The 12,142-nt window shown below is 40.6% G+C and overlaps 1 protein-coding gene across 10 annotated transcripts in view; it reads left to right on the top strand.

Annotated features, from left to right (window-relative positions):
- The window catches only part of CEP170 (centrosomal protein 170), a 127,909-nt gene that overhangs the window by 36,027 nt on the left and 79,740 nt on the right, over positions 1-12,142 (top strand). For all 10 annotated transcript variants that reach the window (XM_079106088.1, XM_079106089.1, XM_079106085.1 and 7 more), the window contains exon 3: positions 1,757-1,846. In XM_079106088.1, the coding sequence (XP_078962214.1) occupies positions 1,757-1,846 (90 nt within the window). The remainder of the gene's footprint in view (positions 1-1,756; positions 1,847-12,142) is intronic.

Here is a 12,142-nt window from a genome sequence, read left to right as displayed (position 1 = left end):
AGAACAGAATGCTTTGGAGGTATTCCAGATGGGTTGTTTTGTTTGTCACCCTGTTGGAAGCATAAGATGTTTTTACTATCTTTACCTCTCCTATGGGACTTTGGGAAGTGTATGATTCAGGTAAGTGATGACTTCACTAAGGCCGTGATCCCAGAAATTTTTGTATCTCAAGCTGTTCCACATTCATCCTGAACATTTAATTCCTTAACCTTTTAAGTTTTCTTAGTAGTTATTGACTCCAACTGTGAGTTCTCCTCCTGGCAAGCTATTTTTCTCTGCATTTGCTTGTCTGTCTACTGGCAGTTTGCCCTCTGATGAAACTAAAGTGATTTTTGTTTTGTTTTATTTAGTTGTTTGTTTGAGATGAGGATCTTACTGTGTTACACAAACTGGTCTTGAACTCATGAACTCAAGTTATCCTTCTACCTCAGCCCCCTCAGTAGCTGGGACTACTTACTGTGTGCCACTACTCCAGCTTCTAAGAATTTTTTTTTTTTTTTTTGGGTACCAGGAATTGAACCCAGGGTGCTTAACTACCTAGCCATATCCCCAACCATTTTTTAAAACTTTTATTTTTACTTATTTATTTATTTATTTTGGGGGGACAGGTTCTCACTAAATTGCTTAGGGTCTAAGTTGCTAAGGCTGACTTTGAACTGTGGTCCTCTTGCCTCAGCCTCCTGAGTCACTGGGATTTCAGGTATGTGACTCTGTGCCTGGTTTAGGATTAATTTTGATTTTTACTTTGTTCATTTTTCTTTCGTGAGAGTTGAAGATATGGCTTCCGAGTTCTTTACATATCAGACTAGAAACTGGAAGTCACATTTCCACATTTTTGATACTGCCTTTGCTTTTATATGCAAAGGTTCACACAGTTGCTCAATAATGGTTATTGAGTTCAGATTCATTGGTTCTCTGACTCTTCCTGTGAGGATACTGATAACTTCTTTCAGTTACAGTTTTCACAGGCTTGTAGTACATTGTTTAGATACTTCCATCTGTAGACAACTCACCAAGCTTTGGAGTATATGTGTGTGTGTATACTTTAAAAGACACTTCAAAGCAACTTTCAAAAAGCATAGTTTGTCATTGCAATTCGCCTCTTTTTCAGTTTGTTTTGCTCTTAGAGCTCACTCATGAATCAGTTTTAGAACCCTCATTTTAAGTGAAAATTATTTTATTCAGAAAATTACCCTTTATGTTCCTTTTTCTTTCAATTCCTTATATAATTTATAATTTTTAGTAATGAATGTAAAAAATTTTAAAGAGTAAACCTTTTAGCAGTAAGATACATAAAAAACAATACTACACATGATTTCCATATAGTATTTTCAAATTATAAAAAGAGGGGCTAGGGTTGTGGCTCAGTGATAGAGTGCTTGCCTAGCATGTGTGAGGCCCTGGGTTTGATTCTGAGCACCACATACAAATAAATGAATTTAAAAAAAATCCATCAATATCTAAAAATTTTTTTAAAAATTATAAAAAGATTATAATTTGATATATCCAACAAAGTCAGCTGATTTAATTTTTTTCTGACTTAAAATGTGAATGTAGTAGAAAGAATATTTTAAAACTTTGGCCATTCAGGGAGTGATGTCAAATTTGTGTTATATAGTAACACCTAAGCCACTTTTATTCAGTGTTTTCCTGTTTTACCTACTGTCCTATTAACATTAAATACTAGCCAAATATCTTTTGTTTGGTATTTATGCCAGTATTTTATGTATTTATTAACTTAAAAATTTTCTTTCAGTCTCGCAGTGTGGATAAGCAACATGCTGTAATCAATTATGATGCCTCTACAGATGAGCATTTGGTGAAAGATTTAGGCAGCCTAAATGGGGTAAGTTAACAGGTTTATATTTGTCTTGTGTGAATATTTGTTTAATATTATAAGAAGACAGTTGAATTTCATTTCCTATTTTTATTAAATTTTCTTATTCTTTAGTTTGAATTTAATGTTTAAGTTCTTGCTGGACACATCACATTTGGGGGGCCATGTAACAGAATATGAAATTAGAACATGTTCCTAAGAAATTAAACCATACATATAGGAATTAAGAAAGTAGGCACTGAAGCAGCGCGGCCAGCTCCGGCCTGCCCCGCTGCCAGCTCCGGCCCACCCGCAGGTTGCTTCAGAGACCAGCACAGGGCGCCAGGGACTCCCCCAAGCAGCCCAGCCCCCTCCGGTGGGAAGTGCCTCTCTAGGCTAGCTTCCCGGGGCCGACCGCCCAGTGAGAGCCTCCGGACGCAGAGCCAACCACGGGTCCCCAAGCCAGCGGAGACATCCGATACACAAGCGGCTTCTGGGACCAGGGCTGGGCAGCCAGAGACCTCTCTAGGCAGCATCATCCCCCTCCAGCTGCAGGCTTTTTCCACGGGGTGATCCAAGATGGCGGACTAGAGGGTGACTGCATCTCCAGTTGCCCCAGAACCCAGGATCCAAGAAGGGGAGGCATTGAGAGTCTCGGACTAAAATAGAAACACGGGGTGAGTCTCCCCCACCCAGCGAAGCTCAGCTGGGCGACAGGCCCGGATTCGAGTGGCTTATTAGAGTGGGACAGGGCAGATAGCGTCTCCCCCAGGCAGCTTGGTGCAGTCTGGCAGTGGACTCCGCCCACAGGGACAGATCCTCCAGCCTCTCGGAACAGGCCCCCCAGTGAGAGCCCTTCTGCACAGAAGAAGCGCGGCCAGCTCCGGCCTGCCACAGCCAGCTACAGCCCGCCCCACTGCCAGCTACAGCCCACCCGCAGGTTGCTTCAGTGACCACCACAGGGCGCCAGGGACTTCCCCAAGCAGCCCAGCCCCCCTCCAGTGGGAAGCACCTCTCTAGGCTAGCTTCTCGGGGCAAATCACCCAGTGAGAGCCTGTCTACATAGAGCCAGCTATAAGTCCCCAAGCCAGTGGAGACCTCCAACCTACAACCAGCCTCTGGACCAGGGCTGTGCAACAAGAGACCTCTCCAGGTCTCTCTCCCTGGAACCAGTAGCGGGCTAGGGGCAGCGTTCTTCAGAAGCACTGCATTATCAAATTAATCCAAGACTTCTGGCTACTGAAGGCTGGTAGGTGATACACTGGAAATCTACAGGGTCACTATAAGCCAATAGAGGAAATCTACATTATCACAGAGTCCCATAGACATCTGACCGATATGAGAAAACAAGGGAAGAAAATGTCCCAAACAAACCTAGATACTATATCAATAAAACCCAGTGACAGCACAGCAGAAGAAATGTCCGAAAGGGAGTTCAGAATGTACATAATTAAAACAATCAGGGAAGCAAACGAGGAGATGAAAGAACAAATGCAGGCATTAAATGAATGCACTAATCAACAGTTAAAAGAGCAAATAACAGAAGCAAAAGAGCATTTCAATAATGAGTTAGAGATACTGAAAAAAAAACCAAACGGAAATCCTTGAAATGAAGGAAACAATAAACCAAGTTAAAAACGTCATAGAAAGCATAAACAATAGGATAGATCACCTGGAAGACAGAACTTCAGACATTGAAGACAAAATATTTAATCTTGAAAACAAGGTTGACCAAACAGAGAAGATGGTAAGAAATCATGAACAGAATCTACAAGAATTATGGGATATCATGAAGAGGCCAAATTGAAGAATAATTGGGATTGAGGAAGGCTTAGAGAAACAAACCAAAGGAATGAACAATCTATTCAATGAAATAATATCAGAAAATTTCCCAAATCTGAAGAATGAAATGGAAAACCAAGTACAAGAGGCTTATGAGACTCCAAATATGCAAAATTACAACAGACCTACACCAAGGCACATTATTATGAAAATACCTAACATTCAAAATAAAGACAGAATTTTAAAGGCCGCGAGAGAAAAGAATCAGATTACATTCAGGGGGTAACCAATAAGAATATCAGCAGATTTTTCAATCCAGACCCTAAAAGCTAGAAGGGCCTGGAACAACATTTACCAAGCCCTGAAAGAAAATGGATGCCAACCAAGAATTTTATACCCAGCAAAACTTACTTTCAGATTTGACGATGAGATAAAATCCTTCCACGATAAACAAAAGCTAAAGGAATTTACTAAAAGAAAGCCGGCATTACAGAACATTCTCAGCAAAATATTCCATGAGTAAGAGATGAAAAGCAAAGATGAAAATCAGCAACAGGGGGAACTAGCCTAAAGGAATAGCCACATAAAGGAGAAACCAAATCATGTCAAAAAACAAAAATGAGTCCAATGACTAGGAATACAAATCATATCACAATAATAACTGTGAATGTTAATGGCCTGAACTCATCAATCAAAAGACATAGACTGGCAGATTGGATTAAAAAGAAAAATCCAACAATATGCTGCCTGCAAGAGACCTATCTCATAGAAAGAGATACCCATAGACTGAAGGTGAAAGGATAGGAAAAAAACATACCATGCACACGGACACAGCAAAAAAGCTGGAGTATCCATCCTCATTTCAGATAATGTGGACTTTAAGCCAAAACTAGTCAGAAGGGATAAAGAAGGACATTACATACTGCTTAAGGGAAGCATAAATCAGCGAGACATAACAATCATAAATATCTACGCCCCGAACATTGGCTCATCCATGTACATCAAACAAATCCTTCTCAATTCCAGAAATCAAATAGACCACAACACAATAATACTAGGCGATTTTAACACACCTCTCTCACCGCTGGATAGATCGTCCAAACAAAAATTGAATAAAGAAACCATAGATCTCAATAACACAATCAACAATTTAGACTTAACCGACTTATATAGAATATACCATCCAACAAAGAACGAATACACTTTCTTCTCAGCAGCACATGGATCCTTCTCTAAAATAGACCATGTTTTATGCCACAAAGCTACTGTTAGCAAATACAAGAAGATAGAGATACTACCTTGTACTCTATCAGATCATAATGGATTGAAATTAGAAATAAATGACACAATAAAAACCAGAAACTTCTCCAATACTTGGAGATTAAATAATACACTATTATACGATGAATGGATAACAGAAGACATCAGGAGGGAAATTAAAAAATTCTTAGAAGTAAATGAGAACAAAGACACATCATATCAAAATCTCTGGGACACTATGAAAGCAGTACTGAGAGGAAGATTTATTTCATGGGGCGCATTATTTATTTCATGGGGCGCATTCAACCAAAGAAGTAGAAATCAACAAATAAACGACTTAATACTACAGCTCAAAGCCCTAGAAAAAGAAGAGCAGACCAACACCAAAAGTAGTAGAAGACAGGAAATAGTGAAAATCAGAGCTGAAATCAACGAAATTGAAACAAAAGAAACAATGGGAAAAATTAACAAAATAAATAGTTGGTTCTTTGAAAAAATAAACAAAATTGATGAACCATTAGCCACGCTAACAAAGAGAAAAAGGGAGAAAACTGAAATTACTAAAATTGGGAATGAACAAGGAAATATCACAACAGACACGAGTGAAATACAAAACATAATTAGAAGCTATTTTGAAAATCTATACTCCAACAAAACAGAAAACCTCGAAGACATCAACAAGTTTCTAGAGACATATGAATTACCTAAACTGAACGAGGAAGACATGCACAACTTAAATAAATCAATTTCAAGCAATGAAATAGAAGAAGTCATCAAAAGCCTACCAACAGAGAAAAGTCCGGGACCCAATGGGTTCTCAGCCGAGTTCTACAAAACCTTTAAAGAAGAGCTCATTCCAATACTTCTCAAAGTATTCCATAAAATAGAAGAGGAGGGAACCCTCCCAAACTCATTCTATGAAGCCAATATCACCCTGATACCTAAACCAGACAGAGATACATCGAGGAAAGAAAATTTCAGACCAATATCCTTAATGAACATCGACGCAAAAATTTTCAACAAAATTTTAGCAAATCGCATACAAAAACATATTAAAAAGATAGTGCACCATGATCAAGTGGGTTTTATCCCAGGGATGCAAGGTTGGTTCAACATCCGGAAATCAATAAATGTCATTCACCATATCAACAGACTTAAAGTTAAGAATCACATGATTGGTTTTCAAGATGGCGGCCTAGAGGGTGGCTGCATTACGTGTTGCTCCAGAACTCAGGATTCAAGAGAGGAGATATTGAGACGCTTGGGACCAACTCAAAGTAGCCGGGTGACTCTCACCCCCTGGGGGGGCATCCCGGATGGGACGGGGGTCCCGGAACGCAGGAAACTTTGTGAAGTAGAACTGCCGGCGAGACGCCCCTCCCCCCGCTGGAGCGCCGTAGAGGAGGCCGCTCGGCACAGCGCTGGGACTCGGAGCAGCCACTGGGGCTCCGGCGGCTGCCCGGGGGAGGAGTGGCGGGGAGAACTGTGTGGACTCAGGACACCGGGGCCTGCCCTGAGGAGGAGGAGAGGAGCGTGGCCTCTTGGATTCGGAGAGACTGCACCAGAGCTGCAGGCGGTTGCCAGAGGAGAAGCCACGCGGCGAGCTGTTTGGAATCACAACGACGCTTCTGAACACCGGGGCCTGCCCTGAGGACAAGGAGGAAGAGGAGCGGCCGCTTGGATTCGGGTGACTACACGGGAACTACAGGCGGTTGCCAGAGAAGGGGCTGCGTGGCGAGCTGTTTGGACTCTGACCACTTCTGAACCCCGGGGCCTGCCCGGAGGAGTAGGAGAAGGAGGAGAAGGAGCGCGGCGGGTCCTTTGGACTCGCAGTGACTGCATTAGCGCTCCAGGCGGCTGCTCAGAGGAGAAGGCGAGTGGTGAGTTGTTTGGTCTTAAAGTGACAGCTCCTGAACACAGGGGGGCTGCCTGGAGGAGAAGCGTGGTGGGACGCTTGGTCTTGAGGGGCCACACCAGAGCTCCGGGCGGTGCCCAGAGGACCCGTGCAGCGGGTCACGTGGATTCAGAGCCACTCAGAGGGACTGCTCCTGAACACCCGGGGGGTTATCTGGAGAAGGAGGAGGAACGGGGAGGGTCACTTCGACTCGGAGTGATTGATTGCCCCGGGCTACGGGTGGTTGGTGGGAGGAGGAGGCACGAAGTGAGTTTCTTGGACTCCTAGTGACCGCACCGGCATACTGGGCGGCTATCTGGAGGAAGAGGCCTGTGGCGGGTCTCTGGAACTCAGAGCGATTGTTCGGGGCCACAGGTGGCTGCTCAGAGGAGGGGCCACGCAGCCAGGCGATTAGGTGCAGAACAGGGTCCCAGGATCTAGGAGTCTTCTGGGTGGAAGAGCCGCACAGAGACAGGCTTAGGGCGGAGCGAAGGTTCCAGGCCTATGGGCAAATTCTCTGAGTAGGGGTAGCCTAAGGAGATTCATCTGCGAAGGGTGAGGCTCCCAGGCCCAGGAGGTAGGGCCGGGCCCCTGGGAACTTTGCAGAGGAAGGCAGCCCAGCCCAGGCAGTAGCTGTAAATTGAGGGGAACCTCTAGGAGGAAACTGACCAGCGAGACCTCCCCACTGGTTGAGTCTTCCCTGCCTGGTGAGGTTTCCCCACAAGGACGGTAAAACCAGAGACACAGGCCCAAACAGGCCTTGCCTCAGCCCACAGCCTAGGTCCCCTTTGGATGACCATTGATCAACAAGTGGAGGCACCTCTGCCCACTAGCAGGGAATATACCCCACCTGAAGGCCACCACTTCTAGAGAGGCAGCTTCCTTGTGGAGCACCGCATTATCAACCTCCTCCAAGACTTCAGCCTACTGAAGGCTAAGAGGGGATATATATAGAAATCTTCAGGGTCATTGTAAATCAACAGAGGAAATCTGCAATATCTCAGCGTCCACTGATATCTGAACAACATGAGAAAACAAGGAAAGAAAATGCTGCAAACAAATCCAGATGTTACATCAATAAAAGCCAATGACAGCATGGCAGAAGAAATGACAGAAAAGGAGTTCAGAATGTACATAATTAAAATGATCAGAGAAGCAAACGAGGAGATGAAAGAGCAAATGCAAGCATTGAATGATGAGATGAAAGAGCAAATGCAAGCATTGATTGATCGCACCAATCGACAGTTAAAAGAGCAAATACAGGAAGCAAAAGATCATTTCAATAAAGAGTTAGAGATATTGAAAAAAAACAAACAGAAATCCTTGACATGAAGGAAACAATAAACCAAATTAAGAACTCCATAGAAAGCATATCCAATAGGATAGAACACCTGGAAGACAGAACCTCAGACATTGAAGACAAAATATTTAACCTTGAAAACAAAGCTGAACAAACAGAGAAGATGGTAAGAAATCATGAACAGAATCTACAAGAACTATGGAATATCATGAAAAGGCCAAATTTAAGAACTATTGGGATTGAGGAAGGCCTAGAGAAACAAGCCAAAGGAATGAACAACCTATTCAATGAAATAATATCAGAAAATTTCCCAAATCTGAAGAATGAAATGGAAAATCAAGTTCAAGAGGCTTACAGGACTCCAAATACACAAAATTACAACAGACCCACACCAAGGCACATTATAATGAAAATACCTAACATACAAAATAAAGACAGAATTTTAAAGGCTGTGAGAGAAAAGAACCAAATTACATTCAGGGGGAAACCAATACGCATATCAGCAGATTTTTCAATCCAGACCCTAAAAGCTAGAAGGTCCTGGAACAACATTTTTCAAGCCCTGAAAGAAAATGGATGCCAACCAAGAATCTTATACCCAGCAAAACTTACCTTCAAATTTGACGATGAAATAAAATCCTTCCATGATAAACAAAAGCTAAAAGAATTTACAAAAAGAAAGCCAGCATTACAGAACATTCTCAACAAAATATTCCATGAGGAAGAGATGAAAAACAAAGAAGCAAATCAGCAAAGGGAGGAATTATCCTAAAGGAATTGTCAAATAAAGGAGGAAACAAGTTGTGTCAAACAAATAAATAAACAAAATTTTAAAAATGAACCAAATGACCGGGAAACCAAATCATTTCTCTATAATAACCCTGAATGTTAATGGCCTGAATTCATCAATCAAAAGACATAGACTGGCAGACTGGATTAAAAAGAAAGATCCAACAATATGTTGCCTGCAAGAGACTCACCTCATAGAAAAAGATACCCATAGATTAAAGGTGAAAGGACGGGGAAAAACATACCATGCACATGGACTCAGCAAAAAAGCTGGAGTATCCATCCTCATTTCCGATAATGTGGACTTCAAGCCAAAGTTAGTCAGAAGGGATAAAGAAGGTCATTTCATACTGCTTAAGGGAAGCATAAATCAGCAAGATATAACAATCATAAACATCTATGCCCCAAACAGTGGCTCATCTATGTATGTCAAACAAATCCTTCTCAATTTCAGAAACCAAATAGACCACAACACAATAATACTAGGTGATTTTAACACGCCGCTCTCACCACTGGACAGATCTTCCAGACAAAAATTGAGCAAAGAAACCATAGATCTCAACAACACAATCAATAATTTAGACTTAACGGACATTTATAGAATATTCCATCCAACCAAGAGTGAATACACTTTCTTCTCAGCAGCACATGGATCCTTCTCTAATATAGACCATATATTATGCCACAAAGCTAATGTTAGCAAATACAAGAAGATAGAGACACTACCATGTATTCTATCAGATCATAATGGATTGAAGTTAGAAATAAATGAAAGAGTAAAACACAGAAACTATTCCAACATCTGGAGATTAAACAATATGCTATTATATGAGGAATGGATAACAGAAGATATTAGGAAGGAAATTAAAAAATTCTTAGAGGTAAATGAGAACAAAGAAACATCATATCAAAATCTCTGGGACACTATGAAAGCAGTACTTAGAGGGAAATTTATTTCATGGAGCGCATTTAATAAAAGAAGTAAAACTCAACAAATAAACAACCTAACACTACAGCTCAAAGCCTTAGAAAAAGAAGAACAGAACAGCACCAAAAGTAGTAGAAGACAGGAAATAGTTAAACTCGGAGCTGAAATCAATGAAATTGAAACAAAAGAAACAATACAAAAAATTGACAAAATAAATAGTTGGTTCTTCGAAAAAATAAACAAAATTGATAAACCTTTAGCCACACTAACAAATAGAAGACGAGAGAAAACCCAAATCACTAAAATTCGGAATGAACAAGGAAATATCACAACAGACAGGATGGAAATACAAAACATAATTAGAAGCTATTTTGAAAATCTATACTCCAACAAAATAGAAAATTTTGAAGGCATCAACAGGTTTCTAGAGACATATGAATTGCCTAAACTGAATGAGGAGGACATAAACAATTTAAATAGACCAATTTCAAGTACTGAAATAGAAGAAGTCATCAAAAGCCTACCAACAAAGAAAAGTCCGGGACCAGATGGGTTCTCAGCCGAGTTCTACAAAACCTTTAAGGAAGAGCTCATTCCAATACTTCTCAAAGTATTCCATAAAATAGAAGAGGAGGGAACCCTCCCAAACTCATTCTATGAAGCCAATATCACACTGATACCTAAACCAGACAGAGACTCATCAAGGAAAGAAAATTTCAGACCAATATCCTTAATGAACATCGACGCAAAAATTTTCAACAAAATTTTAGCAAATCGCATACAAAAACATATTAAAAAGATAGTGCACCATGATCAAGTGGGTTTCATCCCAGGGATGCAAGGTTGGTTCAACATCAGGAAATCAATAAACGTAATTCACTATATTAATAGACTTAAAGTCAAGAATCACATGATTATTTCAATAGATGCAGAAAAAGTATTTGATAAAATACAGCACCCCTTCATGCTCAAAACACTAGAAAAAATAGGGATAGTGGGAACATTCCTTAATATTGTAAAGGCCATTTATGCTAAGCCCATGGCTAATATCATTCTAAATGGTGAAAAACTGAAAGCATTCCCCCTAAAAACTGGAACAAGGCAGGGATGCCCTCTTTCACCACTTCTATTCAACATCGTTCTTGACACTCTGGCCAGAGCAATTAGACAAACCAAAGAAATTAAAGGGATACGAATAGGAAAAGAAGAACTCAAACTATCCCTGTTCGCTGATGACATGATTATATATTTAGAGGAACCTGGAAATTCCACCAGAAAACTCTTAGAACTCATAAGTGATTTCAGTAAAGTAGCAGGTTACAAGATCAATGCCCATAAATCCAACGCATTTTTATACATAAGTGATGAATCTTCAGAAAGAGAAATTAGGAAAACTACCCCATTCACAATAGCCTCGAAAAAAATAAAATACTTGGAAATCAATCTCACAAAAGAGGTGAAAGACCTCTACAATGAGAACTATACAACACTAAAGAAAGAAATTAAAGAACACCTTAGAAGATGGAAAGATCTTCCATGTTCTTGGATAGGAAGAATTAATATTGTCAAAATGGCCATACTACCTAAAGTGCTATACAAATTCAATGCAATTCCAATTAAAATCCCAATGATGTACCTTACAGAAATAGAGCAGGCAATTATGAAATTCATCTGGAAGAATAAGAAACCCAGAATAGCTAAAGCAATCCTTAGCAGGAAGAGTGAAACAGGAGGTATTGCAATACCAGATCTTCAACTCTACTACAAAGCAATAGTAACAAAAACGGCATGGTATTGGTACCAAAATAGAAAGGTAGATCAATGGTACAGAATAGAGGACACGGACACAAACCCAAATAAATACAATTTTCTCATACTAGACAAAGGGGCCAAAAATATGCAATGGAGAAAAGATAGCCTCTTCAACAAATGGTGCTGGGAGAATTGGAAATCCATATGCAACAGAATGAAACTAAACCCATATCTCTCACCATGCACGAAACTAAACTCAAAATGGATTAAGGACCTCGGAATCAGACCAGAGACCCTGCAGATTATAGAAGAAAAAGTAGGTCCAAATCTTCACCTTGTTGGTCTAGGACCAGACTTCCTTAACAGGACTCCCATAGCACAAGAAATAAAAGCTAGAATCAACCACTGGGATAGATTCAAACTAAAAAGCTTTCTCTCAGCAAAGGAAACTATCAGCAATGCGAAGAAAGAGCCTACAGAGTGGGAGAATATCTTTGCCAATCATACTTCAGATAGAGCGCTAATCTCCAGAATCTATAAAGAACTCAAAAAACTCTACTCCAAGAATTCAAACAGTCCAGTCAACAAATGGGCTAAGGAAATGAATAGACACTTCACAGA

This window comes from Sciurus vulgaris, assembly GCF_902686455.1.
Source record: "Sciurus vulgaris genome assembly, chromosome: 12".
Classification (NCBI taxonomy): Eukaryota; Metazoa; Chordata; class Mammalia; order Rodentia; family Sciuridae; genus Sciurus; species Sciurus vulgaris.
The sequence above is the reverse complement of the archived record's forward strand: the minus strand, read 5'-3'. Positions and strand labels throughout refer to the sequence as shown.